Below are 26719 nucleotides of genomic sequence, written 5' to 3' on the forward strand. Positions count from 1 at the left end.
ATGGAAGTGTAAGAACAGTCAAAAGCTTTCCATTGTGCAAAATTAAGGTTGAGTGTTGAATCACTACTGGTAATGATTAGAAAGGGAAATTGGAACTCTGTCATTAATTAGTGTATAAAATGCAGGTAGATTTATCGAAGAAGGCCATTAAATATTTTATTCCAACTTACGATAATCCAATACTTGGACCTTTCAACTTTTACTACTATAGCCCAATTCAACTGACGAACCCTTCAACATGAACGGAACACAGAATCTTAGCATCCGCTCTGATGGTCCGGACACATACCTATATGGCGAATGCAGATTCAATCAGGACCCATGGGCCTACAGAAGAAGCGAAATACGCCTGGATGATGTCCTGGGAGACGAACATGTAGGTGTTTTGTATGGGCCCACATATAATATCTAATACTAACACAACACCAGGGCTTTTTCAAATGGGGTGGGCATGATTTTACCGAGAAAGCATTAGATGTGCATTTCGGTATTGAGGGCCAGCAGAATGTGCCTGTTTTACGCGCCCAGCTTCGTGGAGACTTTGGGAATGATTATGCTGCGAGAGATGTGAATCTGGCCGAGCATATCTATAACTCCGGGGGCAATCTACAGTATCGGTGAGTGCCTTTTCAAATTTATTTCCTTCTATTCGGACAAGTAACAATTCACAGCCCGTAATTTCGAAGTTTGTGGAGACAAGTATGCGAGAGGAATATCAAACGGGTTCCAATTTGATTTTGCAGTGTATTGAAATCTTTTCGTGTTTGCCTTCTTTGTTTTAGGTTCGATAGTGAAAATTGACTAAATGATTTACTGCCCTGTAAGCAAGTGCAAAAATAATTCCAAACAGTATCGATTCGAGGTCTAACCGAAGTGTTGGTCGCGCGGAAACTTTCATATGGATTTTTCTCCTCACTGGTAGTTCCACGGACCAAGACAAAAGATCTTACTGGGAAAAGCGACACAGTGACTGCAACCTTTTGTAATGAGAAGAATATATAAATTAACAGTTTAGAAACGGCTTATTCACCAGCTCCGCTATTCAGGCAATACGTACGACTTCAAGCTCTACCCACAGAGTCCTATAATGTAACCTTAATTGCCTAGATAGTTTGGGCAAGTCTAGAACAACAAGATCGTTTAGAGCGGTTCCATTTCAAGGTGTCCCAAGGTATGGACCGAACCTTACCAGATATTTCCAATGCCATCGAGGAGAAGGGCCTTGAAAACGATAGACGGAAAAGACTAGCGCAGATACCTATAAATCACTCCTAAGGCCTCTTGTTCTCAAGACCAAAACCCGACCCCTGACAGGTACCATGTCTGAGCCTGACCAGCCTTCATCGCAGACCTCCCAGGAAGAGCACCATGTGTACCAAGAATACATGGCCGCGACTTCCAATTTACGAAGAAAGCTAATCCAGAAAAGAAAGCATCTGAAACTGCAATATGGAATTAGCTCCTTTGTTTTCAATTTCCTCACAATGGTGCAAGTGATCATTGGTGCAGTCATTACAGCACTGGGGCCGTCAGCTGCCGACCACATGGTGGCAATAACAGTCCTTGGTGCTATCAATACATCGTGCGCTGGACTTTTGGCCCTTCTTAAGGGGAGAGGACTACCACAGCGTCTTAGGGGAAGCATGATTGAAATTTCCAAAGTTCTGGACTACATCCAAGATACCTCACTTCTGTTGAAATATGATAAAAGCCGCGTCCCCGAGAACGGAATCGGTCCTCTACTAGAAGAGTCTTTTCAGAGATATGCTTCTGCCGAGCAACTGATTGAGGGCAACCAGCCGGATACGTTTGCCTCTGGGATCAAGCCTCCAGTCAATACCAACGCGACGGATGCGGAAGATGGTCAAGGTCAAGGACCAGCCACCTACAAGACGAATGGTAAAGGGCCTCAAATGGATGAGGAAATGGGGTTTTTGGGTGGGAGTCGAGGTACATGATATACTTTAAAAGCTCGCCATATATTGCGATTGCAAGTTGCTACACATCAAGTGTTCAAAGGTTCGTTGCTTTACTCTCTAAACATGTTCGTAATATCGATCCTACCGTTTCTTGTTCTTGATGAGTATGCCATTTAACGTGGATTACCCCCTACCTGCCGTCCCCCAAACACCATGGTTAAGGCAATAAATTACAGCTCAATATCTCAACAACACTTACTTTGTAAAACAATTTTGGATAAGATAGTATTATTTAAAATATTCCTTCCAAGGTTGTATGCTTAGATATTCTTAATTTCAATTTTACTGCCAAATATATCTTTATCATATGTTGGTCAAAAATACTCGGTAATTCTTAATATTCTATACAAATAATAGCTTGAATCACCACAGAGTTCTTTTTATTGTGTCACTTGAGCATGACCGGTATGCCAAATTAAAATCGAATAAAGGTGTTGTTGTTGAGATAATTATATTTCTTAACTATGGTGTTTGGGGGTTAGCGGCTAGGGGGTAATCCACATTATCCTTAGTGCACTCATGTGAGTCATTCACTTAATCCGTCAAAATGCTCTACTAACAAGGGATACTAACTTTTTAGTTGAGTCACGAAAGGCGTTTTGGAGCCATGGAATAAACAAACTCACGATAAAATCCCCCGAGCCCGTGGTCAAACCAACTTCGCACTTGTTTCCAGATTTTAGCTCCATCTAATCCTTACCTGTAATTTGAACTCATTGGATAAAGGTGTAGTATAACTACATGGAGGAGACTCGGGACGGGTATATTTATACTGTTTGACTATGTTGTATGGTTTGACCCACTCTCAGATACAGACCAATCACCTGATTGGTCGGGAGAGTAGGCACCCGCCTATATGTTTGTAGTATAGCTCTCTCTCTTCTTCCCTTTTCCTTAATGTTGTTATTCATTGTTCTTCGCATCTTTCTCTATTCTAGTGGATTGTAGGCACCTTATCACAAAAGGTAGGAGACACAACAGACTTTTGAATAATACATATCGAGGTTATTGTAAAGTCAACTTTTATTAGTATCAATCTTGGAACTAAACCTTGGAATTACAAGATCCACATTCGAATAATTAGACAAGAGGTAAAACAGATAATAAAAATTCAAAGTCGTTGTTCACAGTTCATCTCTGCCCTCGTCGAATGGATATCCAACCTGCTTCCAAGCCTCTTTGATACTATCCTCGTGGTCACCAGCATTCAGAATAGTAAGGTCAGCAAAATCCTTAAACGAAGCATTCTGTCTAAGCTTGCCACAAGTTAAAGCCTTGTACCAAATCGGCCCAGCAGTTTGCCAAGAGTAACCCCCAATCAGTGTAGAAGCCAAGTAGAACGCATGATTAGGGATGCCGGAGTTGATATGAACCCCGCCCTGGTCTTCCGAGAGCGGAAGTTTCTGGAAGTTCTTCCAGTGACCCGGTTGGCGGTCTGACCCAATTCTTCTATCGTTGTAAGCTGTTCCCGGTGCTTTCATATCACGTAATGCTCTGCCATTGACACCTTTCGCCCAGATACCCTCTCCAATGAGCCAATCTGATTGCTCTGCAGTCTGTGGGTTGGCTGGGTCGTTTCCCCATTGCTTGATCATTATCCCGAAGACATCTGCAAGCGATTCATTTAGCGCACCACTCTGGAATGAGTAATCCAGCGGGCTCGTATACTCAACAACTCCATGGGTGAGCTCATGGCCGATGACGTCTAGCTCATCGGTAAAGCCGTTGAAGAGAACCCCGTCCCCGTCGCCGAAAATCATTTGTTTACCGTCCCAAAATGCATTTTGGTACCCTTTACTATAGTGCACAAAGCCGGCAAGACTGACACCCCGACCGTCGATTGAGTCCCGGTTAAAGAAATTAAAGTAAAAGTCGTAGGTTTTTTGAAACCCAATGTAGCATTCATTGGCATCGAAACTTGGGTCTTGCTCCTTGGAAATAAGAGCGCCCCCTTCTTTAATCATGATTTTGCTGCGTGGTGGATCTCGCCTGTTGGTATGCTGCGCATCATAAACAGTGCGGTTCAAGTGTCGCAACGCTCCTGTGACTGCATGCTGATTAGTATCGTGCTCCAGCGTATGGAGGGATCAATTACGTTGCTCTTCTTTTGAGGCCCCACGGGCAATGGTTTCAAAGATGTAAGATGGAATTATACCTTCAAAGGCTGGGCGCTCCTGTTCCGCTAGGAGACTCTGCTTATGTTCAATACGGGTATTGTGCAATTCTTTTGTTTGGTCAATAGTAGACCGGCATGCATCCAGAACATGTTGTTGTGCCTCTCCTACGTCGAGAATATTTTGCAGAACATGTTCTGGTACAATGCAACAAACTGGAGCCATTCTGGTGACTTGTTTCGGTGCTTTGAGCATTTGATAAAAGTGGATGGGTAGGAACCTTCGCATTGTCCACGGTTTACTTCCTAACAATTTTCATTTTGACAGACATAAACCCTGCTTCTATAAAAGCAATTCGTAGTACATTGTAATCAAGCCAGTAAATATCAGGTATCTGTTCGTGTCGTCATGATCAGCACCCGAATCCTTTGGTTTCCCCGAAAACTTTCCAAAATGCGAATGTATGTCGGCTTCCATTGCCTGAATTGCTTAACTTTGAGTATCAAGTGATCTAATTATTATTCTTCATTCCAAAATCAGTCACCTGTGAGGGATAGACCATGTTCTGGAACTCCCTTCCGCTGCAAACGTACTCTATCCGACTGAACCTCTTTTAAATGCCGCAGATCGTAATGCCAAGAGCTTGGCGTTCTCCCAACAGATATATCCGAATTATAGATAAGCTCTTTTATAGAACGGGCTAGATAAAGCGACGTGAATTTTGACCATGGAGATAGAAATGCCAAATAGGCGGAGTCTAGAGCCGAACCTGCCGTCCAAGCCTCAAGTGCCCCCACCCATGGGTACGGGTGGACCCGCCCGTGGACCGATTCTCGAACCCAAATTGCTCGACGTTTACAGAATTATCATTCATGGATGAAATGATCAATGTGGCTTTAGGGATCCAAGGCCGGAGGTGGCTCAGCGTCAGCGCTGTATAAAGACCTGGGTATACTTGAAATGGCCACCTGTTCCACGGATGATTATCGATTCGCAGACGACATCTACCTTATCATTGGTACTGTGCATCACCGAATCACTCATGCTTATTTCAAAGCAAACTTTGATTTTCAATTTGATTTCTTTGGGTAACATTTGGTCTTCTCCAACCATTGCGACAGGTTTTGGAACCTGGAAGCATCGCTCACACACCTTCCGCCTTCTCCCTCCTGAGCTCGCTCTCCTCTCCCCATCTTTCCCCCATACCCAAGCCTTCGTGTTCGCCCGTCTGTCATCCCACGGAACGCTGTGTTCATGTTTAGAAATCGAAAAACCCAAAGCGCAAGTCCTCGCAGGTATAGGTAACTAGGTCTTCTTTTCAGTTGGTAGCTAGGCTACAGTCATTCGTTGGACTGCTGTCAAATGAGGCTGAAAACGAACAAAGCCGCACTGCACCAGATGGGATGATTTTCTGTAAGAGAATCACACATATTGATTTGAACCGTGATACCAAGCAAGAACAGCGCGACCTGGCAAGAGCGGAAGATAGTGAGAACAACTGGAAACATTTCCGGACCATCAGGGGCACGTAGAGCCACTGAAGTCGTAAGTTTATTGTTAAGCATCGATCCGCGCAATACCTATGCATAAATTCGACAATTCCAAAGTCTAGATAGAAGCTTGAATATGTCTCAAATGGTGAGATTACCCAAGACAGCGGGGGAACAGGGGGACTGTTTTCTTTTGTTTTTCGTCGAGCTCTCCACACTCTCAGCGCCTTCCTCGATAATGAGCTCATCGCTCATCGTGGGGAAAGATTCGGGCTCCTTGCCACCGACGCGAAACTGGTTCCAAGTTGCTAAAGCGGGACTGTAAAGGTACGGCTTGACGGCGTAGCCATCGCCTTCGCCTTCGATGCAGGGGTCAATGGTCCATTTTACGGTTTTGAGCGCCGCATGAATCCCCATGGCAATATGTCGCGGATCGGGTAGTCGAAGTCGTTGCCGAAAACGACGTCATTGCCGTTGATATCCTCTTTAAATACAATGGATGATGAGATGGAGTATTGGTCTGTTTCAGGTAGTGGATGTCTGAAGTATGGACTTGTGAATGGCGATGAGTCCGGGTATCCTGGGGATATTCGTTAGTATTCTGTCACGAGTGATATGTTGAGGATTGTAGTTACTGCCGTAGTCCTGGATTCGGACGTTGAGCTCAGCTTGAGCGCGGGGACTTTCGAACTTGAGAGTCTTGCCGTTCACTTCGACTGGTTTGTGCGTTGAGGGGTCGTAGTCCGGGCCCGCTGTGACTTTGAGGCGGTACTTGGATTTTCCAACCTGATTGGCCATTGTCGCGTCTGTTTAAGTTTAACGCGACTGGCTGTCCCAGTCAAGATGCGCAGCGTCCTGTTAAAAGAAGGTGTTTGGATTCGAGTTAGTGGTGATTGGGAAGTGCGATGAGGTGTCCCGGCGCGAGTCTTGCTTGTTGACGTCGTCCCGCCATAATTGCTAAACTTGGCATGACCTGCACAGTCGATATGCGATCCTGATTTCATCTATACAGTCTGAATTATTTCGAATAATGCCACGAGAATTCGGGAACTGATCTACCTAGGCAGCTTCATAGCGATCGATACACCACACTTGTAATGTTTTTATCTTGTTCGTCCCATTTGCGCACTTGGTGCAATGACGTCATCCGTATCTATGGCGTCTCAATTTCGATGAAACAATTTGTGAAACGAAATATTCAGCTGTCAACTCTTTTCATAATTTGAGTACTCCAAACTCGCTGTATTAAATGGCCTTGCCAGTTGCTATAGTCTGCTTTTTTCACTTTCATCTCTTCGCCCGCTCATCAAGCAGCTGGGATGCCGTTTTACCCGCGGAATTTGGCTGATCCATCAAGCCTCCAGCCTCCACTAAGACTTGAATCCGATCTTTTCGAACTCCTTCCAGATAGTCTTTAGTCTGCCCTAGAAGAGGATATCTGCGCATTTCATCCATCTGTCGGAGTAAAGAGCCCCTCGTCGCAACTATGTGAAGAGGTGTGTTTCTTTTATGATTGACGGCATTGGCGTCTGCTCCGCGGTTGATCAAAAGGTGCAATGCATCTTTTTGATCCATATTACGAACCAGATAATGCAGCGCTGTATATCCACTCTAAGAGTGGTGATCTACCTAAATCTTACGAAAATTGTCGACAAGAAAACTGCCATCATATTTCACAAGGTCACATCTTATCGTTTGCCTATCGTAGGAGAAGTATAAGTCCAGAACTGGATGTTCTCATACAAGGCGGAGCATCTTTGCAGCATATCCCTTGCGGGGACATGGTTGAGCAAGCAGCTCGTTCACATGATTACAAAGCGTGTTTAAGTTGGTTAATCGACCGAGGTGCTTCTCCGAGAGGCTCAAGGCGGTATCAATAGGCTTTGTTGTGAGGCATATGAGGGAGGCGACTTTGAAAGGTTTCGCTGGCTGTTCTCAAAAGGGGCCTCTTTGGATGTTTTGGCTGGAATGGTCTTTGATTTTTCTGGCCGTCATATGCCAAGGTCGCGTGAAGCTTGCCGTTATCATCTACGTCCGCTGGAAAGAGCCCTCGAAGAGGGAGCAAAGCCTAGCGCCTCCCATAAAGCCCTTACCATAGAGCTGAGCCGGGCTCGACGCAAACAATCCGGTGGCGGCAGGACAAGGTCGATCAGCTAGATGTGCAGTTGTGTTCATATCATGAAGGTACCCAAGCAGATTCAACTTCTACGTCATCACAATCCTCTTGGGTCCCCGCCTCAAATGCAAATCGCTTATCTAATGTGGAACATGAAGTGAAGAACATACCTCACTATTACAGTTTTGTAGCGATACGACCTATTTCGTCCAACTCGTGGACAGGTGCGGACTCCTTGGTCTCAGGCGGGTTTCCTTTGTTTGCGTTGTTTGCAAGATCATCATTCTAGAATCTGCTAAAGCCATACAAGCTCCATACAGAATCTAGTTCCAGGGCTTTTTTTACGCTTGTATTGAGATACCGCCAAGACACGGGGTCAGGAGCAGAGTAACCGCAATAGGTATAGTATGTTTCGAAAAAGGGTTCGAGATAGATTTGTCGGATAGGGGCGAACGCGTATGAACTAGTACAACTGGATACTATTCAGAGAGGGTTGTTCTATCTAGGTGCTCGATTAAGTTGAGCGATCTTGCCTGATTTATATAGGCTAGTTGTATAGCCTATACGTATGCTTACGTACGCTTTATATATAAAAATAGTAATATAGGATCTAAGCCTGCGCTAAATTATCAATCTGTAATAGGAAAGGTAGTAATCTTCTCCTGCGGAGTTCGATATACCTCTCTAGTGTATATAGTATTCTCTGTTCGCTTCTATTTAGGTTGGACTAATTAATCTAGTAGGTCCTTAATATCCTTAATTCTAAGCTGATGGACGAAATCGGTGTATTTCTAATGTAGTAGGAGCTTAGTGAGACTGTCTGTGATCATCTTATTTATTCCTATCTATTGAACAATAATATTTTCTACCTGTACTTCCTAGTAAAGCTAATAGTGATGAATATCTATATGCTGTAACTTTATATATAGCTAAGACTACTTTTTCGTGAGTAATCTAACTGTCTGTTGATTATTGTATTTAATCGATAGTAGGTGATTAGGATTAAATTTGATAGCTATAAAGAGATGTTTCTATATCTATATTATCTTTATATCCTCAAAGATAGTAAGGAGTTCAACTTCGGTTATACTAGTTATGATTATATATTACTTTCTAGCTCTCTATTTAACTGGTCCTCTGAAAATTATATATATATATCCTTCTAAGCTCTTCTAGTCTAGATTATTAGTAAAGGAGGTATTAATAAAGAAGGAAACAGCTTCGATTTTATTAGATTGTTAGGGATAGTAGGTGATTATATATAATTATATATAGTAAAGATAAGTAATTACTTTATTAATTGTATTTAAATACTTAGGTCCTAGATTCTTTAGGAACTATACGAGGATAGTAATATATTTAGTAATATCTAGTTATATTATTATAGTAGTATATAGAGTTAATCTAACCTTTTACTAATATTTATAGATCTATTTAGATGTTACTTTACCGTTAAACTCCTAAAAGGATATATTTAGTAATAGTATTACTGTTTGTTGAAGATAGGTAAAATAGTATCGGCTAACTATTAAAGAGATATATAAGTCTTAATAGAGTTAGAGAGCCTTATAGTTATAATCTTAGGTAATTTAAATCCTAAGGAACCAAGTAGCCTTACTAATATCTCTTAACTCCTATTTATTTATAAATTATTATCTAAGCTCTTATACCTATTCGGCTTAGGAAGGGTAGTTAATAATAATAATATTATTAATATAAAAGAAGATAATAATTCTATTACTTATAAATAGATAGAGATCTTCTTATATTACCTAAAATCCTAGCTTTATTAATATTTTTGTAGTTTCTCTTTACTATAGATATAGGGACTTTCGTAGGCTATATAATGCTTTTATAAGCTTCTAGTATTGTTTAGGTTATTGATAATCTTTTAGTAACTCTATTATTACTTCTTTATTAAGTATACTATTAAGAAAGGTATTAATAGTATTAAATTAGTAAGTATTAAGATTAAATACTACTACTAAGATAAAGATAGCTTTTACTATTTATACTATTAATATAGCTAAATATTTCTCTTCAGCTATAATCTTTTATAGATTATCTTATATATAGATTCTTACTTTTAGTTTGATTAAGAAGCTATTACTATTAAACTTATATATATATATCTAATAAAGTAGAAGGATCTAGGTACTTTGATTGTTTAGTCGGTGAATAACCTAGTATATTTCTTTTTATTTAAGTGTCTTTAATTTAAGTATTGATACTTCTAGGAAGCCTTTTTAGTAAGGATGTTTTATTATCCTTTACTAGTTCTCTAAGGTAGATAGAAGCTTATTCTTATAGGCTTTTATATACAAATGGGTATTATTTAGTCCTATTATAAAGATAGAGAGAGTTCTATCTTTATAATTATTATTAGTATAAAAGCTAAATTCTTTTAGTTTTTATATATAACTCCTTATAATAATATTATATTTATCTATATCTCTATTAATATCTTTTAGTATATATAGTATAATTATAGTTATAAGCTTATCTTAGAGTTAATTAATAGGATCTTATTTATTCTAAATTATTCTATTAGGTATTAGGGATAGTAATAAAAGCTGCTGATCCCTTTCTTTTAGTTGTTATTTGTAATTACTGGTTGACTGATTTAAAGATTTAAGTTATATATATAAACTAATTAGAGGCTGTTTATTAGTTAGATCTCTCTCTATATCTAACTCTGATTTATTACCTATTTAAGATATTACTTCTATATTATTTCTAATCTATTTGATTATAATATCTTGTAGGTCGAAGAATCTATTCTTATTAAAGGTTATATCTTAGACCTCTTAGACTATTACTTATTATAGAAACTAAATCTTCTAGATATTTAAGGCTTTATATCTAATAAGATAATCTATTTCTATATATATTTATATCTTATTAACGTTCGGAATGCCTTGTTTTCTTATATATATATAATAGTTATATACTTTTAGGTTTGTAAGGTTGATAGATATTAGTAAGGAGTTTGATGCTAGTATTAGTACTTCCTAATATAAGATAATCTACTTCCTATCTAGTATCTTTATGGGTAATCTATTTAGAATCTATACTATTACTTAGATAGCTTTAGACTAGAGAGCTTTTAGTAGGTCTAAATCTATTATTAAGCTTCTATTAATTGTGATTATTATCCCTCTAGATCTTTCTATAAAGGAATTCTATTCTAGAGTACTAATAACACTATATTCTACTATAAAGCCTTATTCAGCTATAAAATCTTTAATTGTACAGCCAGCTGATTACTTATTATTATAATATAATACCTTGATTAGTAGATTCTACTGATTTCTTATATATATAATAAATTCTCTAATAATATTCTGATAGCTACTTTTTCGTTTGTATATAAAGATAATATATAAGTGTATTCCTACTATATAAAAATGGGTAATCCAATAGTATTTATTATAGCCTAGATCTATTTAGATTAAATTAAAGTAAATATATCTAAATTAACTAAATCTTCTTATATTTAGTCGTTAGGATATCTGCTACTTTATTTTGGTAAGCTGATAGACTTTGTATTTTTCTGGATAGTTTTGTTTATCTTTATTTAATTTAGTGATTTATATACCCTTAACTATCTCTTAAATCCCCGAAAGGTTCTGTTTAGCTATATATCCTAGGTATTAATATTATCTCTCTATAGATGCTTCTAATATTAAGGGTTTCTCTAAGTAACGGACAGAGAATACTAAATATATTAGTATAGAGTCTATAGTATTAATAATATATAAGCTGTTCTATCCTTTTACTACTAATATTAGTTTATTTATATCTTTCTAGATAATTATGTTTTTATTTAGATCCTAATAGAACTTACTATACTCTATTTAGTTATATAAGATTATATTTATATAGAATCTTAGTATATACTATATATCTTTAAGATATAGATAAACTAAAAGTTTCGTATAAGGATTGTTATTTATTATTATAACTTCTTTAGTTCTAAGGATTTCTGTATATATATCTCTAGTTTTGATCTTATTAGATTATAGTAATAAATATTTAAATATTATATAATTATTATAGATATAGACTAAGGCTCTAGAGTTAATAATCTAGCTTAATTATAGAGGGCTTATCTGCTTAATTAGGAAATAAGATACTATAAATACTATCTTTTCCTAAGTATATGGTTTTATATTATCCTCTTTCTTTTTCTATTGTATCTTCTTAATTTAATTATAATCTGATTAGTTTATTTTCTTAATGTTCTCTTATACTTTCTTAACTATATTCTTATAGAGTTCCTATTCTTCTAGATAAATAGTTTTATTAAGATAGAAGTACTTTGAGAAATAATATCTTAGTAATCTATATAGATATCTCTATTTCTTATCTAACTACTTTAGCTCTAAAGCTTTTGCTTCTAGCTGATCATTTAGTGTTGTAAATACTATCTTTAATATTGATCTTTAGGATATTATAGATAGATTAGTATAGTAGTATCGATAGTCTACTATTACTTTATAGAATTTAATCTTATCTAGGTATTTACTTAGCTTTTGTTTCTAGTCTATATAGAAAATATTATCTATATTCTATATAGTATTAAGAAAGTCTCTAATAGTAAATATATCTTTAAATAAGTAATCAGGAATCTTTATAACCTTCTCTTCTTTAAATAGGGAATCCTATTAGGTAATCTACTAATTAATATTAACTAATTAGTTAGGCGATCGAATTATTACTCTCTATACTTATTAAAGCTCTTATTGGTGGCTTTCTAGCTTTAGGTAGAATATTTTAGCTAGTTTCAAAAGTTTCTCTCTTAGTAAGTCTTTGTCTATAATTAGATAGTAATATTTAATAACTAATAATCAGATAATAAGACTATTTAGATATATTATTATCTTTAAGAGCTTTATATATTTTAATTTAGATCTCTTATAGATCCTTATCTTTAAATCCTATACTTAGATCTTATCTTTGGATAAGTCTTTAAGATCTTTTAGTTATCTATAATTATCTTTAGGGACTTCCGGCTTTAATAGAGCTACAGGAATCTCTAAGATCTTATTATTAGGTCTATTAGGATTAATATAGTTCTATATTCCTTCTAAATTTACTACTAACCTAATATATCCTATCTAGACTCTCTAGTATACTTTTAACTAAAGCTTCTAGTTAGCTAGAATTATTATAAACTCCTCTCTATCCAAACTAACTATTACGATCTATACATTTTCTATCTTAGTTCGATTTGATTCGACTAGGGTATATAGGTAGCTAGTAAATTTCGTTTGTAGCGATTACTTTGCGAATTTAGGGGTAATCTAATCTATTTGTTTAACTATAGTCTATCTAAATTGTATAGGGGTATATAGTTAGAAACTATTCTAAATATCTAATTCTATATAACGATACTAGGCTTATAACTGTCGGATAGGGGCGAATATATATAAACTAGTACAACTAGATACTATTCAGAGAGGGTTGTTCTATCTAGGTGCTTAATCGAGTTAAGCGATCTTACCTGATTCGTATAGGCTAGTTGTATAGCCCATACGTACGCTTACGTACGCTTTACATACAAAAACAGTAATATAGGATCTAAGCCCGCGCTGAATCATCAATCTGTAATAGGAAAGGTGGTAATCTTCTCCTGCGGAGTTCGACAAGATTCTCTGTGTGTAAGTGGTGAAACTGTTTTCGCTCCAGAGTGTATGCTAGTGCTTCTGATATGTACTTACAAAATTACTATTATACCACACTCAAATACTCGATGCGTTATATTGTACGTGGAAGAGGGATTGGAACTGATCTGAGATTATAAAGGGGTTGGTCCTAGTATCTACGAGCGATATTGCCATCGGTAACTCAGCTAGCGAATACTCGGCCGATAACACTCGAAAATCAAAGGGACTGACTGTGTTCGACATATCGAAACCTGTATACTACCGCTTCATGGGCTGTATACCGCGTGAAAGCTTGGATCGAAGTTCTTCATCGTCATACAAAAGACCAATATCCGCACCTGGGTAGGGCGCGTCAAGTTCATCTTTCAACTTCTGTGCAGTTTCAGTTGAGAGCCACATGTATCTCTCCACCATTCCCGGATTTGCTAGTCCGCCTCCATATGTACCTCGAGTTTCTTTGTGTTCGTTTCCACCGGGATATTGCCCATACCAGATCTCCATGTCATTGTAGCTGACAGTGGGACCAGTGAGATCATCTCTAGGCTCCAGGTCAGTCTGTAAGCCTGGTGCAGTGTGATCAAAGTTCTTGAAGCGGTGAAAGTCCGGGGGAGTTATGTTGCGCTCCTTCATGATTTCCTCAAGGTATTGTAGGTAGAATGGATTTTCACTTCGCCTGGCAGCCACATACAAGGATCTGGTGTAGGGGGGCTTCAAACTTCGGAATATCGAATCGTAATCACACATTATACAAGTGATCGCAACTTGATGTCCCATGGACGGACACTTTCGAACCAGATCAGCTAAAGTGTTCTCAGAGGGCTTCACGGGCCCCCATATGACCCACGGGAGGCAGTCCGAGTCATCGTTGATGCCAGAGATATCATTGTTCATTATCATGCGGGCATTTATCGCAGTGCGAATCTCTCTGCACTCCAGTTCATTGCCTTGGCTGAGCAATTTACCTGGGAGGATAGCCCGTCCAGGGTTTGTTTCCAGCTGATAAGCCCACCATCTGGCGAAGGTTGTACTGTGATAAATACCACGAAGAACACAATTGTATTCAAGTTTGGTTCTCAGCCTGCGCGGGTGCATTAGTCGACTGTATCGATCCGCATTGCCCTCCCACGCGGCTATCTGTGTCTGAAGGCGCTTTTCAAGATTTGGGAGATCAGGCGGAAGGGGCATCCACAGTTGTTCGGACTGGCCTGGGCCCAGTTCAGCATATTCCTCCATTCCGCTGATATCCTTCAAGCCGATATCTTGAAAGCCGATAAATCCATCTTCCTCGATGTCAATATCATCAGCAGTCGTCTCTAGTAAATTTTTACCAGGGAGAACTCGCTGTCCCAAAGCCCATCGGGGCTTCATATCGCCATTCAGAAACGCAGGCGTTCGTGGGGTTTCAAGATGAACGGATCGAGAGAAATCTTCCATGACAGCATATCGTTGGGGGGCGGACATGATAATCTTGTAGATTTTGGCGTCTTTGTCAACTTCGCGGGATTCTTCCGCAATAGAAACGTCAGGCAAAAGGTTCAATTCTTTGTAGAGATCTGTATAGCATGCTGCAGCACACGCCCGGCCCACTTGATACCGCATAGACGAATACCGACGGGCAACTTCGCGATATGTTTCTTCTGATGCAAGGTCGGGATACCAGATACAGTACGGCTGAGTGGCAGGATTTTGCATATCGGGGATTACATCACTCATAATCAGGCGAGCATTGCGGGCGCGGGAAAATTGATGGGCCTGACCATCGTCGCCGGAGCATAGCTCAAGAATTTCCGGGTTTGTTGCGAATTGAAGTGAATCACGAATCCCACGGATGACTGCTCTCTGATGCCAGAACGAGCTTAGATCGACGGGAAGATACTCCCCCTTTATTGCCGCAGCACATTGATCCTGGTCGCATGCAGGTATAGGTTTGCCGGAAGAGTCATACGCCTGCCTTTTCGGTAGAACGATATTGTATTGGCTCATAAGGCTGATACCAGACTTTTCGGTAGCCGCCATTAGGAAATAGCACGGGCAGTGGTGCCAGTGGCGCTGGTGCTGCGTGCAGTGACAAGTGGGGGAAATGCAGTTCAATGTTGAGGAAAAGCAAGGGAACTCAACTTCTCGAAGGACAGGAGTTTGCTTCGACCAGCAAGTATTTATAGGCGATGTAGATCGCACCCCAATTTTTGGGTTGTAATTCTTTTTTTTTCGAGATTTTATTTTGTTTTGTTATTTTTTTCTTCTCATTTTCCACTCAGCTTTGACATTCAATTTGCCCCTGCAGTGGTGCCCCACCACATGTGACGGCAACTGTACCGTAAACTTACAGTACAAGCTCATACGCAACCTTGGAAACCTTAGTTAAAGTACGTCGAGACTATATGATTCCAACCGCGAATTCTTTCAAATCTTTCTCAAAATCAAATTAAAGAAATAAAAATTAAAGAACATCTGAATGGCTAGTACTCTCGATAGATACCCCTGACTCCAAACAGAAATCGCGGCTTCCAGAGACTCTCGGAGGGCCCCGGGGAGATTCCATGCTGACCATCACTGCCCAGGTGCCGATTTTGGATAATATGTAACATTGAATAAAACCTTGGAATGTTCACGATAGCTTCAAATTACACCCATTTGTACCTCTTAGGTCCTAAATTAGGACTATCTTCAAATGTTACATGTGTACGTGCCCAGGTGGTACTTAGTAACACTGATCGTGCAACTTGAAAGCTAGTAGGAGACGTTATATACATCTTTCCCAGTTCACCAAGTATGAACGCCAAATCTCTTGACATCTGGAGGATCAACACTCATCTATCCAAGATTTATCCTCCCAAGCGACGATCTCTTGCCAATGGCTCACGCTCGAGTCGCTCGCAGCAGGACCCTTGGTACTGGGTAAAACTTCTCCAAGCTCATTGGCCTATGTATCAACATATAGTTAGTACCTCTAGGGCTTATTAGATGACACCTTGAAAGAAGGGAAACTCACCCAGGTCTGAAAGTCGACTCCACTTTCAATGTTCTTCCCTTGAATCTTCTTAGTGTTGAGTGGATCGGCAAAGGTTGCTGGAAAATCGATTGATTGGTATTTGGATATCTCGTCTTCACCTGGAACTCCGGTGTCTGTGTCGTCCACGGTCGCAACAGTGGTACGGGTTGTACCGTCATCAGTTGTTTGGAGATTCCAACCATCGTCTCTGGTTAGATACTTGATCATCCAGTTGATTGTCGAGGCTTTTCTGAGGGATATCATTCGTTGACTAATCATGTCGGCGCGACCAAGACGTTCGGAAACATCCCCAATACTAGACTCGTCCGCATCATCTCTGATCGAGTCCACCTTTACCGTGACTTTCTCAATAAATCGGGTATGAATTTGACTGCTGTCACCTGTCTTGAGGAAAGGGTTGACTTCTTTCATCTTAATTAGCCCATCGAGATGGTTATCAGTCAACTCCTGTTCTGCTCTCACAAGATCATCCTCAGAATCTGGCGGCGTTATGTCAGGAAGAGTCGCGACCGCCGTGTTTTTGCCGCCCAATCTTAGCATGAATTCAGGATACTCCAAAGGATAATTTGTCGACGTCTTCGAGCCGCTAATAGTTATCAGATGTCGATTATCTCGCCCAGCCGAGACAAGTGGTGTTCCGTCGTTCTTCAAGTGGAAAGGAAGTATGAGCTTTTGTTTATCGTAACCCTCAAGTTGACTATATTGAAATACCGAAAACTTAGTCATGAACAACTGAAATATTGGATAGATGCTCCAAGAAGGCAAAACCCGCTCGGTGATAACGTACCCAATTATTTTATAGGCTTCCCACAAAAACAGCTTTTCGTAGGCATGAGCACGTTCATTGAGCCCGTTATTAATGATACCTTCAACATCTTGAAGATTGACTCTTCGATGGTGTGTGTGCAAATGACTATGAGTGTAACGAACCGATGCCGAGTTGATGCTAATGTCGAGGTTGTGAGGTTGTAGGATCACATAACGGATTACATGATCCTACACCCGTTTGATTCTCCTATATAATAATGTATAGGAGCCTAACTCCCCTCTTTCCTTTTTCCTTATCTTTAATACTTTAGTTAAATTATACAAAAGTTCTTCTGTTTTCTAGTTCTTATATTATATTAAAGATTATTTTATATTACTTAAAGCTGTATAGACCTATATCCATTTAGAAGCGTATCTTAACTAATTAGGTTGTGTCTTACCTATCTTATATTCCCTAAATAAATAAATTACTATAGTTTATAAAACCCCTACTATCGATAAAATACCGATGTATAGAACTAAATCTAAAGAACCTATTAATAGTAATAGTAGTTATAGATAACCCGATAGTATAGAGAAGCTTAACTCTCTAAGCCTAAAGAAGAATTAGAGATTATTTATCTTTATTTATCTAGATCTATCATAAGATTCCTGAATCCCTTCAGGTATGATTCGGGCACGATTCATAGCCGCTCTATAGGCAAATCTATAATAATACACCTACTAATATATAACTACCCTAAGTTCTAATAAGCTCTACTAATATTAAAATATATAAATAATAGCTACAATTCTTATCCTATAAGAATTAGTTCTTTATATTAACTATTCTATTTAATCTTTACTATCTAATATCCTTATCTAGTTATAGATCTCTAGCTTAATAACTTAGTAACTATTATAATTCTAATTCTTCTCTCTTAATTATCTAAGAATTAATAATAGTACTCTCTATATACTAAAACTCTATATCCTTTTATAATAGTACTTAATCTAAGCCTACTATATTTTTTTCTTTTATTATTAGATAATCTAAGATTAAATTAGTCTTAGATTAATATATAAATCTAACTAAATCTAATCTAGACTAGATTAAAGAAATTACTAATAATCTTATAACTAAAAATATTAGTAGATCTAGAAGTATTACTATAGATATCCTAGAAGAGAAAAGATATAAACTAGAATATCTAGAAAAGTTCCTAACCTATAGGAGTAATTATAATCTACTAGATTATATTTAGGGTAGGGTGCTTAAGTATAGGGAAATAAAAGTGGGTTAGGGTTTATTACATTAAATATTCAACAGTAGACTACAATTATATTTCAGACTTATACAAGACTTAGAGTTTTATATATTTTATATTTATATTTTAAGCATCTTCTATTTTAATTTTAGATTATTTAAAATAATAGAAAGAATAGTTATAGGGGTTTAAAAGCAGGGAGTTTTTTTAATAGGATAAAGAGCCTACCTAACTATAAAATATTACTATATAAATATTACTACTAGATATCTAATAGAATATAGATAATTATATAGTTTAGATAATTAAAAATTTAAATATTGATTTACTATATTCTAATTTATATTCTAATTTTTTTTTTAGATTAATTAACTAAGTTTTACTTATATAATATTACTATTATATAGATTTTATATAATTATCCCTAGATATATATTTCTATTTTTAGTATATTGTAGACTATCCTTAATAATCCTAATACTAATAAGTTTTTTTCTATTAATTCTAAGTTTAATATAGTAATTTACTATAAATATAAGTATATTATATAAAGGAATAATATTATTATCTATTTAACTAGTATTAATTATTAGGTTCCTTATATAATAATATAGTATATTAAGTACTATATCTAATAGTAGGATTATATTAAGGACTAGCCTAATATTAGTAATTAATCTATCTAAATTAACTAGTCTATCCCTAGGTTACTAATATATAATAATAGTTTATTATATTTATAATATTAGAACTATATTTACTATATAATCTAGTTATTATAAGTCTATTAATAGTATATATATAAATAGTCCCTTAGTAGCTATTATAATTAACTAAAACTATCTAAGAATTAATATATCTAGATAAATATTAATACTAATTTCTAGTTTATATTATACTAATATATTTTTAAGTAGTAATTAGGATTATATTTTATCTAGGTTTATTAACTAGATATTAATCTATAGCTAGCTAAGCTAGTTATATTATCTATTAATATTATATAATAAGTAATCTAGTATATATAAGTATTTTAGATAGAGTAGGTCTATAGCTAACTAACTATTATCTAGACTAGTAAATTAAATAAGACTATCCTATAGTTAAACTATATAGGATAGGTCTAGTATTTATAAGATATCCTATCTTCCCGTTAATCTAGTCTATAGAGCGGCTAAATAAGGATATAAAGGGCCTTAAGGGTATAGTATAGATTATTTAATAGGCTATAGAGTAATTAGCTATAGTAAGTTAGTAGATTATCTAAGTAAATGGTTTTTTATTATAGATTAAGACTATATATATATAGAAGACTAATTCCTTATATAAGTTATTATTAGTATATATAAAAGAGATAGAGATTAAGGACTATATTAAGCTATAATAGCGGATTTTAATATTTTTTATATAGATATAGTAGTCTTATAAGTAGGAGAGTCCCTTATATTGTCACGGGCCAATGCCCGGTATAAGGTCACGTGGCATACGTGACCATAACAACCTAACACGTAGAACACCTACTTAGTAATTCTCTCTTTAAGCTTTTTATATATAGTACGTGGCCTAGCTCAATTGAATATAAATTCTACTTTAGCCCTTTACAAATAAAAAGCTTCTAATTGGATATTGTAAAAATCTAAAACTATATACGAATTGTCCCTAAATCAAAAATAATTTAGCGACGCGACCCCTAAGTAAAAGATGCAGGAATCTACAAGCCTACTATTATAGACACAGATGTTACTGCAACAAATAGCACAGTCGTAAGCTATACAGAGCGAATAGAACGAGCGAATCGATATAGAATATATAGTATAAGAGGAATTAATACGACGATACGACTAAGAGCATGTTACTTAAGACAAATAAATCCATCGCCTAGAGACTATAATAGAGTAATTAGCCTTACAGTCGACGACAACGATAGGGGAACTAACTCCGATATAAACCATAATTAAATCAACCCTAGAACCCCTACGATTAGAACCTATACATCACCTGAAGACATAATTACCAGACCTAATCCTATTTGGGGGAAAAATAACTAACTAGCCAATGTGGTATATAATAATAGAGAATAAACTATATATTAATAGTATAGTAATTAGCTTACCCCAAGATCAGTTTATATATATATTCTCTAGGCTTGAGAAGCTTATTTAGAAGAATACTAGAACCTTTATAAAATTACGACGAAATAATAGGGATCTACAGACAATTCTGGACTATCTTAAGGATATTTATAAGGACCTAAATATTAAAGTATATACTGTAAGACGTCTCTACTAGATATACCAATCAAATAATATATCTTTTATAAAATTCCTTCCTAAGTTAGAGAAGGAGTTTATAAATATAGATATCTTTAAATAGTATAATAAAATAAAGAGATAGATCTTATTAGGATTCTTAAACAAAAATATAATAAATTTATTAATAAATTATAGTATTCCTACTATATTTTCGGACCTTATTATTTAGCTCTATAAAATTAGTACTAATATAGATACTCTTAGTATTAATACCCTAGAAAGATCGTACTATATATATACCTAGTAGCACTAGGACTTAATAGATTAGATCTTAACTACTATAATTAATTAAGCCGAATTCTATATAAAATACTACTAATTAGGGTCTAAAATAAATAGATAAGTAAAGTAGGTTAATTATAAAGAGATAGAGAGACAATAGGATAAAGGAAGATACCTTTATTATGGCAAACAAGACCACTTTATTATAAAGTATTCCTTATTAGCTATATAATATTAAGAACTAAGAGAAAGATACCCCTATAGGATTAAAGATAAGAAAGCTAGATATATAACTAACTATAAGTTAAGCGTATTAGCTTCTAAGAACAAACTTTTTTTAAATAAGGATTTAGGAAAAGAGTAACTCTAGTTCTAAGTTATAAATAGAAATAAAAAGAAGTTAAAAAGCTACTAAAACAAGAAATACTATTATTTCTAGTTAATGCTAGAGTAAATAAAATCTAATTTATATAAGTCCTAGTCAATAGTAGATACTATTATTATATAACTGTAAACAAAATATTAGTTTAGTCACTTAACCTCCTATATATTAAGATACTTATATAAATCCTAGATAGGGTAGTCCTGAATTAAGACTAAATTACTTAGGTTATATACTTTAATCTAGATATTTATAACTACTAGTAAAAATAAGTATTTATATATATTATTCCCTAGTAAGAGGATAGTATAATATTAAGAGACCTTTAGCTATAAGATATTAATAGCTAATACTTAACAAGAAAAAGATATATCAATATATTTATAAGAAATAGAGAGCAGATAAAGTACTAAAACTATATAAACCATATAATCAGACTAACCAATATAAGAAGAATATAAATTAAGAAGTTAATAACCCAATCACTATATGACTTTATCTACAAAGAGAAGTAGCCAAATCAACTATAAATTAGTAAAGTTACGATAGATAATATTAAGAAAGTACTATATCTAAAGAAATAGGATAACCTTAAGAATAAGCTACTAAGATACTATTAACAGTAGTTAGATATCTTTAGCTAGCAGTTAGTTAACAAGTTACTCCTAAATTGACTAGGAATTAACCATAAAATCACCCTAAAATAAGACTATAACAACATTAAAGAACTATCTCTATATAGTCCCCTCTATAATATAAATAGAGAAAAACTCCTATACCTATAAAAGATATTAACAAACCTTCTTAGAAAAAGCTTTATCTAAGTAAACAAATTACCTACTGCGGCCCTAGTCCTACTAGTAAGGAAGCTAGGCGGAGGAGTATAATTCTATATTAATTACTATAGATTAAATAAGTTAATAGTAAAGGATTATTATCTATTACTACTAATTAGAGAGATACTAAGGAATATAGGGTAGACTAAATGGTTTTCTAAGCTAGATATTATTGCTACTTTCTATAAGATTTATATCTAACTAGGAGAAGAATAGAAAACAGCGTTTTAGATATAGTATAGTCTATACAAATAGAACATTACTCTATTCAGGCTAACTAATATACTAATAACTTTCCAGAGATATATTAATAGGACCCTACAAAAGTATCTTAATAATTTCATATCTATATATATAGACAATATTATTATATACAATAGTAGATTACTAAGAGATTACTAATAGAAAGTAAAATAAGTACTACAGAAACTACAAAAAGCAGGCCTACAATATAATATTAAAAAATCAGAGTTTAAATAAGATTCTATAAAATATCTAGGGTTTATTATATAAATAGATAAAAGAATCTATATCAATCTGAAAAAGATTACAACTATCCGAGAATAGGAAATACCAAAATTAATATAAGATATATAAAGCTTCCTTAGATTCGCCAACTTTTACTGCCTATTTATATCCTAATTCACTAACCTCTTAATACCCCTAACGAAATTAATAAGAAAAGATACCTAATTCATATAGAATAATAACTACTAATAAGTATTTAAAGAATTAAAGAGCCTTTTTATTAACACCCTAATTCTAACACATTTCAAAGAGGATAAGGAAACTGTTATTAAGGCAGATACATCAGGATAGGCTACAAGAGCTATCTTATCACAATATAGACTAGACAAGTAGCTATATCTGTGTGTCTACCTCTCCCAGAAACTATCACCAATAGAGTCAAATTATAAGATTTATAACAAAGAGCTACTAGCAATTATATATACCCTCTAAGAGTAAAGACCAAAGTTAAAGATAGTACTCTAATTTACTATCGTAATAGACCATAAAAACCTATAATATTTTAGTAAAGTATAATATCTAAATAAACAATAAATAAGATAGGTAGATATCCTTATAGAGTTCAATTACAAACTAAAGTATCGCTCTAGGAAGCTTACTACAAGACCTAATATACTTTCACAACAAAGCCAAGACACCCTACAGTATATCACAAATAAAAGACTATCGAATCAGTTCCGAACCCTATTAAAAAAGGTATAGATTAAGATAGAACAATCTAACCTACTAGTAATAGAGAGAATTAATTTTAAGAAGGAAATACCCCTATTCGAGAAGCCTATACTATAATAAGAATAGAAAAATATAAGATCTACTAATCTAGAGTATCAGAAGATATATAAAGTCTTAGAAAAGAAAGATTAGTGAATCGCCACCGAAATGAATATAAAAACGAGCCTATCAGAGTACTACCTAGATAAATAAGGGCTACTTTACTTTAAGTAGTAGATATAGATCCTAGATAATAAAATACTATATATAGGGATTATATAGAAGATCTATAACTCTTATATTATAGTATACCTTGGTCGAGATACTACCTATATAATACTATTATAGAGATTTTTTTAGCTAAGAGTAGTAAGAGATATACAACACTTCTTACGAAACTATATAATTTATAGCTATAGTACTATATAGTACAATATAAAGTATAGACTACTAAAACTACTACCGATTCCGCAGCGAATATAGGTAGAATTATCTATAGATTTTATTATAGAACTACCCCCAACAGTATATATAGGTACAACAAATTTAATAATAATCACAGACCAGCTTATAAAGAGTATAATTCTTATAAATATAATAAAAATAACCACTAAGAGAGTAGTAGATACATTCTTTACCTACTTTTATATACACCATAGGCTACTATAAGCAGTTACAAGTAACTATAGGTCCTAATTTATAGGTATATTCTAGCAAATAGTATATAAGAAGCTATTAATTTAATGTCAACTATCAACCACTTTCCATCTATAATCTAATAGCGCTACAAAGCATATAAACCAAGAAGTTGAACGAATCTTATATATATTCACAACCTATATATAGAGTAATTAGAATATACTACTCCCTATTATCACTACAATAATTAATAATTATAATACTAGCACAATAGGACTATCCCTTTTTTTTTTTATATATAGTTACTATATCAACCCCATTAAGATAGAAGAGATAGAGGAATCCTACAAAACCTATACACAACCGGGAATCACAGGCGAAACATTTATAAATCGACTATAAGAAGCTACTGATTAGGCCCAAGCCGTAATTGCTTCTATACAAGCTCTACAAGAAGAGTAATCAAATAAGCGACAATAGGCTATACTAGTCTATAAGAAAGATAACTAGATATAGCTAAATTTATAGAATATACACACACAACAACAATCAAAGAAGCTAGATTAGCTATATACCCAATATCAAGTTTTAGACGTCCCCACATCTTATATAATACAATTAGAGATACCTACTAACGTCTATCTAGTATTCCATATAAAACTAGTTAGACCTATCGCTTCAGACCTATTTCCATTATAGATCGTGGACAATTCACATCCCCCACTGATACTAATTAACAAGGAACTTAAGTATAAAGTAGAAGAGATAATAAACATAAGATATAAAAAAGTCAGTCGAGGATACTATAATAAAGCCCTAATAAAATAGATAGGTTAAGCGGAATAGACCTAACAAAGCCTCGGCGATATTCGAGATTGCTCCACATTAGATACCTTTAAAAGACAATTCGGCCCCATTTCGACTCTATTACAGGCCTGAAGACAACCAAATACAACTATAACACACATAAGGAGGACCACCCTAAAGGAAGGATACTATTACAGGCCAATACCCAGTATAAGATCATATAACACACGTAACTATAACAACCTAACACATAGAACACCTACTTAGTAATTCTCTCTTTAAGCTTTTTATACACAGTACGTAGCCTAGCTTAATTAAACATAAATTCTGCTTTAGCCCTTCACATATATAAGTTTATATCCTAATAGTAGTAGTTATAGAAGATTATATAGTACTATATATAGGCTAGGGACCTAACCTATAGGGGTAATTATAATCTACTAGATTATATTTAGGGTAGGGTGCTTAAGTATAGGGAAATAAAAGTGGGTCAGGGTTTATTACATTAAATATTCAGCAATAGAGTATAATTATATTTCGGACTTGTACAAGGCTCAGAGTTTTATATATTTTATATTTATATTTTAAGTATCTAACCTATAGGGGTAATTATAATCTACTAGATTATATTTAGGATAGGATATTTAAGTATAGTGAAATAAAAGTAGGTTAGGGTTTATTATATTAAATATTTAGTAATAGACTATAATTATATTTTAGACTTATATAAGACTTAGAGTTTTATATATTTTATATTTATATTTTAAGTATCTTCTATTTTAATTTTAGATTATTTAGAGTAATAGAAAGAGTAGTTATAGGGGTTTAAAATCAGGAAGTTTTTTTAATAAGATAGAGAGCCTACCTAACTATAATATATTACTATATAAATATTACTACTAGATACCTAATAAGATATAGGTAATCATATAGTTTAGATAACTAAAAATTTAAGGGTTGATTTACTATATTCTAGTTTATATTCTAGTTTTTTTTTTAGGCTAATTAACTAAGTTTTACCTATATAATATTACTATTATATAGATTTTATATAATTATTCCTAGATATATATTTCTATTTTTAGTATATTATAGACTATTCCTAGTAGTTCTAATACTAGTAAGTTTTTTTCTATTAATTCTAAGTTTAATATAATAATTTACTATAAGTATAAGTATACTATATAAAGAAATAATATTACTATTTATTTAACTAATACTAATTATTAGGTTCTCTATATAATAGTATAGTATATTAAGTAATATATCTAATAGTAAGACTATATTAAGAATTAGTCTAATATTACTAGTTAATCTATCTAGATTAATTAGCTTATCCCTAGGTTACTAATATATAATAATAGTTTATTATATTTATAGTATTAGAACTATATTTACTATATAATCTAGTTATTATAAGTCTATTAATAGTATATATATAAATAGTCCTCTAGTAGCTACTATAATTAACTAAAGCTATCTAAGAATCAGTATATTTAGATAGATATTGATTTTAATTTCTAGCTTATATTATACTAATATATTTTTAAGTAGTAATTAGAGTTATATTTTATCTAGATCTATTAACTAAATACTAATCTATAGTTAGCTAAGCTAGCTATATTACCTATTAATACTATATAGTAAGTAATCTAGTATATATAAATATTCTAAATAAAGTAGACCTATAACCAGCTAACTATTATCTAGATTAGTAAATTAGATAAGACTATCCTATAGTTAAACTATATAGGGTAGGTCTAGTATTTATAGAATATCCTATCTGCCCTATTAGTCTAATTTATAGAACAACTAAATAAGGATATAAAAAGCCCTAAGAGCATAGTATAGGCTATTTAGTAGGCTATAGAGTAATTAGCTATAGT

The 26719-nt window shown here is 34.5% G+C and overlaps 6 protein-coding genes across 6 annotated transcripts; 2 read left to right on the forward strand and 4 right to left on the reverse strand.

The window, feature by feature from the left end:
• Nucleotides 1-238: 238 nt before the first annotated feature.
• Nucleotides 239-678, forward strand: N7478_007384 (CVNH domain-containing protein; the record flags this gene model as incomplete). Its single annotated transcript, XM_056923598.1, has 3 exons — nt 239-376; nt 430-617; nt 672-678. The coding sequence occupies 3 exons, from the start codon at nt 239-241 to the stop codon at nt 676-678; spliced, it is 333 nt and encodes a 110-aa protein (XP_056781635.1).
• Nucleotides 679-1319: 641 nt separating this feature from the next.
• On the forward strand, nt 1320-1958 carry N7478_007385 (uncharacterized protein; the record flags this gene model as incomplete). Its single annotated transcript, XM_056923599.1, has 1 exon — nt 1320-1958. One exon carries the CDS (start codon nt 1320-1322, stop codon nt 1956-1958), a length of 639 nt encoding a protein of 212 aa, XP_056781636.1.
• A 1145-nt stretch (nt 1959-3103) lies between these two features.
• Nucleotides 3104-4348, reverse strand: N7478_007386 (M4 family metallopeptidase; the record flags this gene model as incomplete). The annotated part of the gene is made up of 2 exons (XM_056923600.1): nt 3104-4026; nt 4075-4348. The coding sequence occupies 2 exons, from the start codon at nt 4346-4348 to the stop codon at nt 3104-3106; spliced, it is 1197 nt and encodes a 398-aa protein (XP_056781637.1).
• Nucleotides 4349-5969: 1621 nt separating this feature from the next.
• On the reverse strand, nt 5970-6381 carry N7478_007387 (uncharacterized protein; the record flags this gene model as incomplete). Its single annotated transcript, XM_056923601.1, has 2 exons — nt 5970-6163; nt 6219-6381. 2 exons carry the CDS (start codon nt 6379-6381, stop codon nt 5970-5972), a joined length of 357 nt encoding a protein of 118 aa, XP_056781638.1.
• A 7245-nt stretch (nt 6382-13626) lies between these two features.
• N7478_007388 (uncharacterized protein) lies at nt 13627-15384 on the reverse strand (the record flags this gene model as incomplete). Its single annotated transcript, XM_056923602.1, has 1 exon — nt 13627-15384. The coding sequence occupies one exon, from the start codon at nt 15382-15384 to the stop codon at nt 13627-13629; it is 1758 nt and encodes a 585-aa protein (XP_056781639.1).
• Nucleotides 15385-16171: 787 nt separating this feature from the next.
• N7478_007389 (uncharacterized protein) lies at nt 16172-17107 on the reverse strand (the record flags this gene model as incomplete). The annotated part of the gene is made up of 2 exons (XM_056923603.1): nt 16172-16291; nt 16361-17107. 2 exons carry the CDS (start codon nt 17105-17107, stop codon nt 16172-16174), a joined length of 867 nt encoding a protein of 288 aa, XP_056781640.1.
• Between the last annotated feature and the right edge of the window lie 9612 nt (nt 17108-26719).

The sequence above is a fragment of the Penicillium angulare genome (assembly GCF_028827245.1).
Source record: "Penicillium angulare strain IBT 27051 chromosome Unknown utg000004l_segment0_segment0, whole genome shotgun sequence".
Taxonomy (NCBI): Eukaryota; Fungi; Ascomycota; class Eurotiomycetes; order Eurotiales; family Aspergillaceae; genus Penicillium; species Penicillium angulare.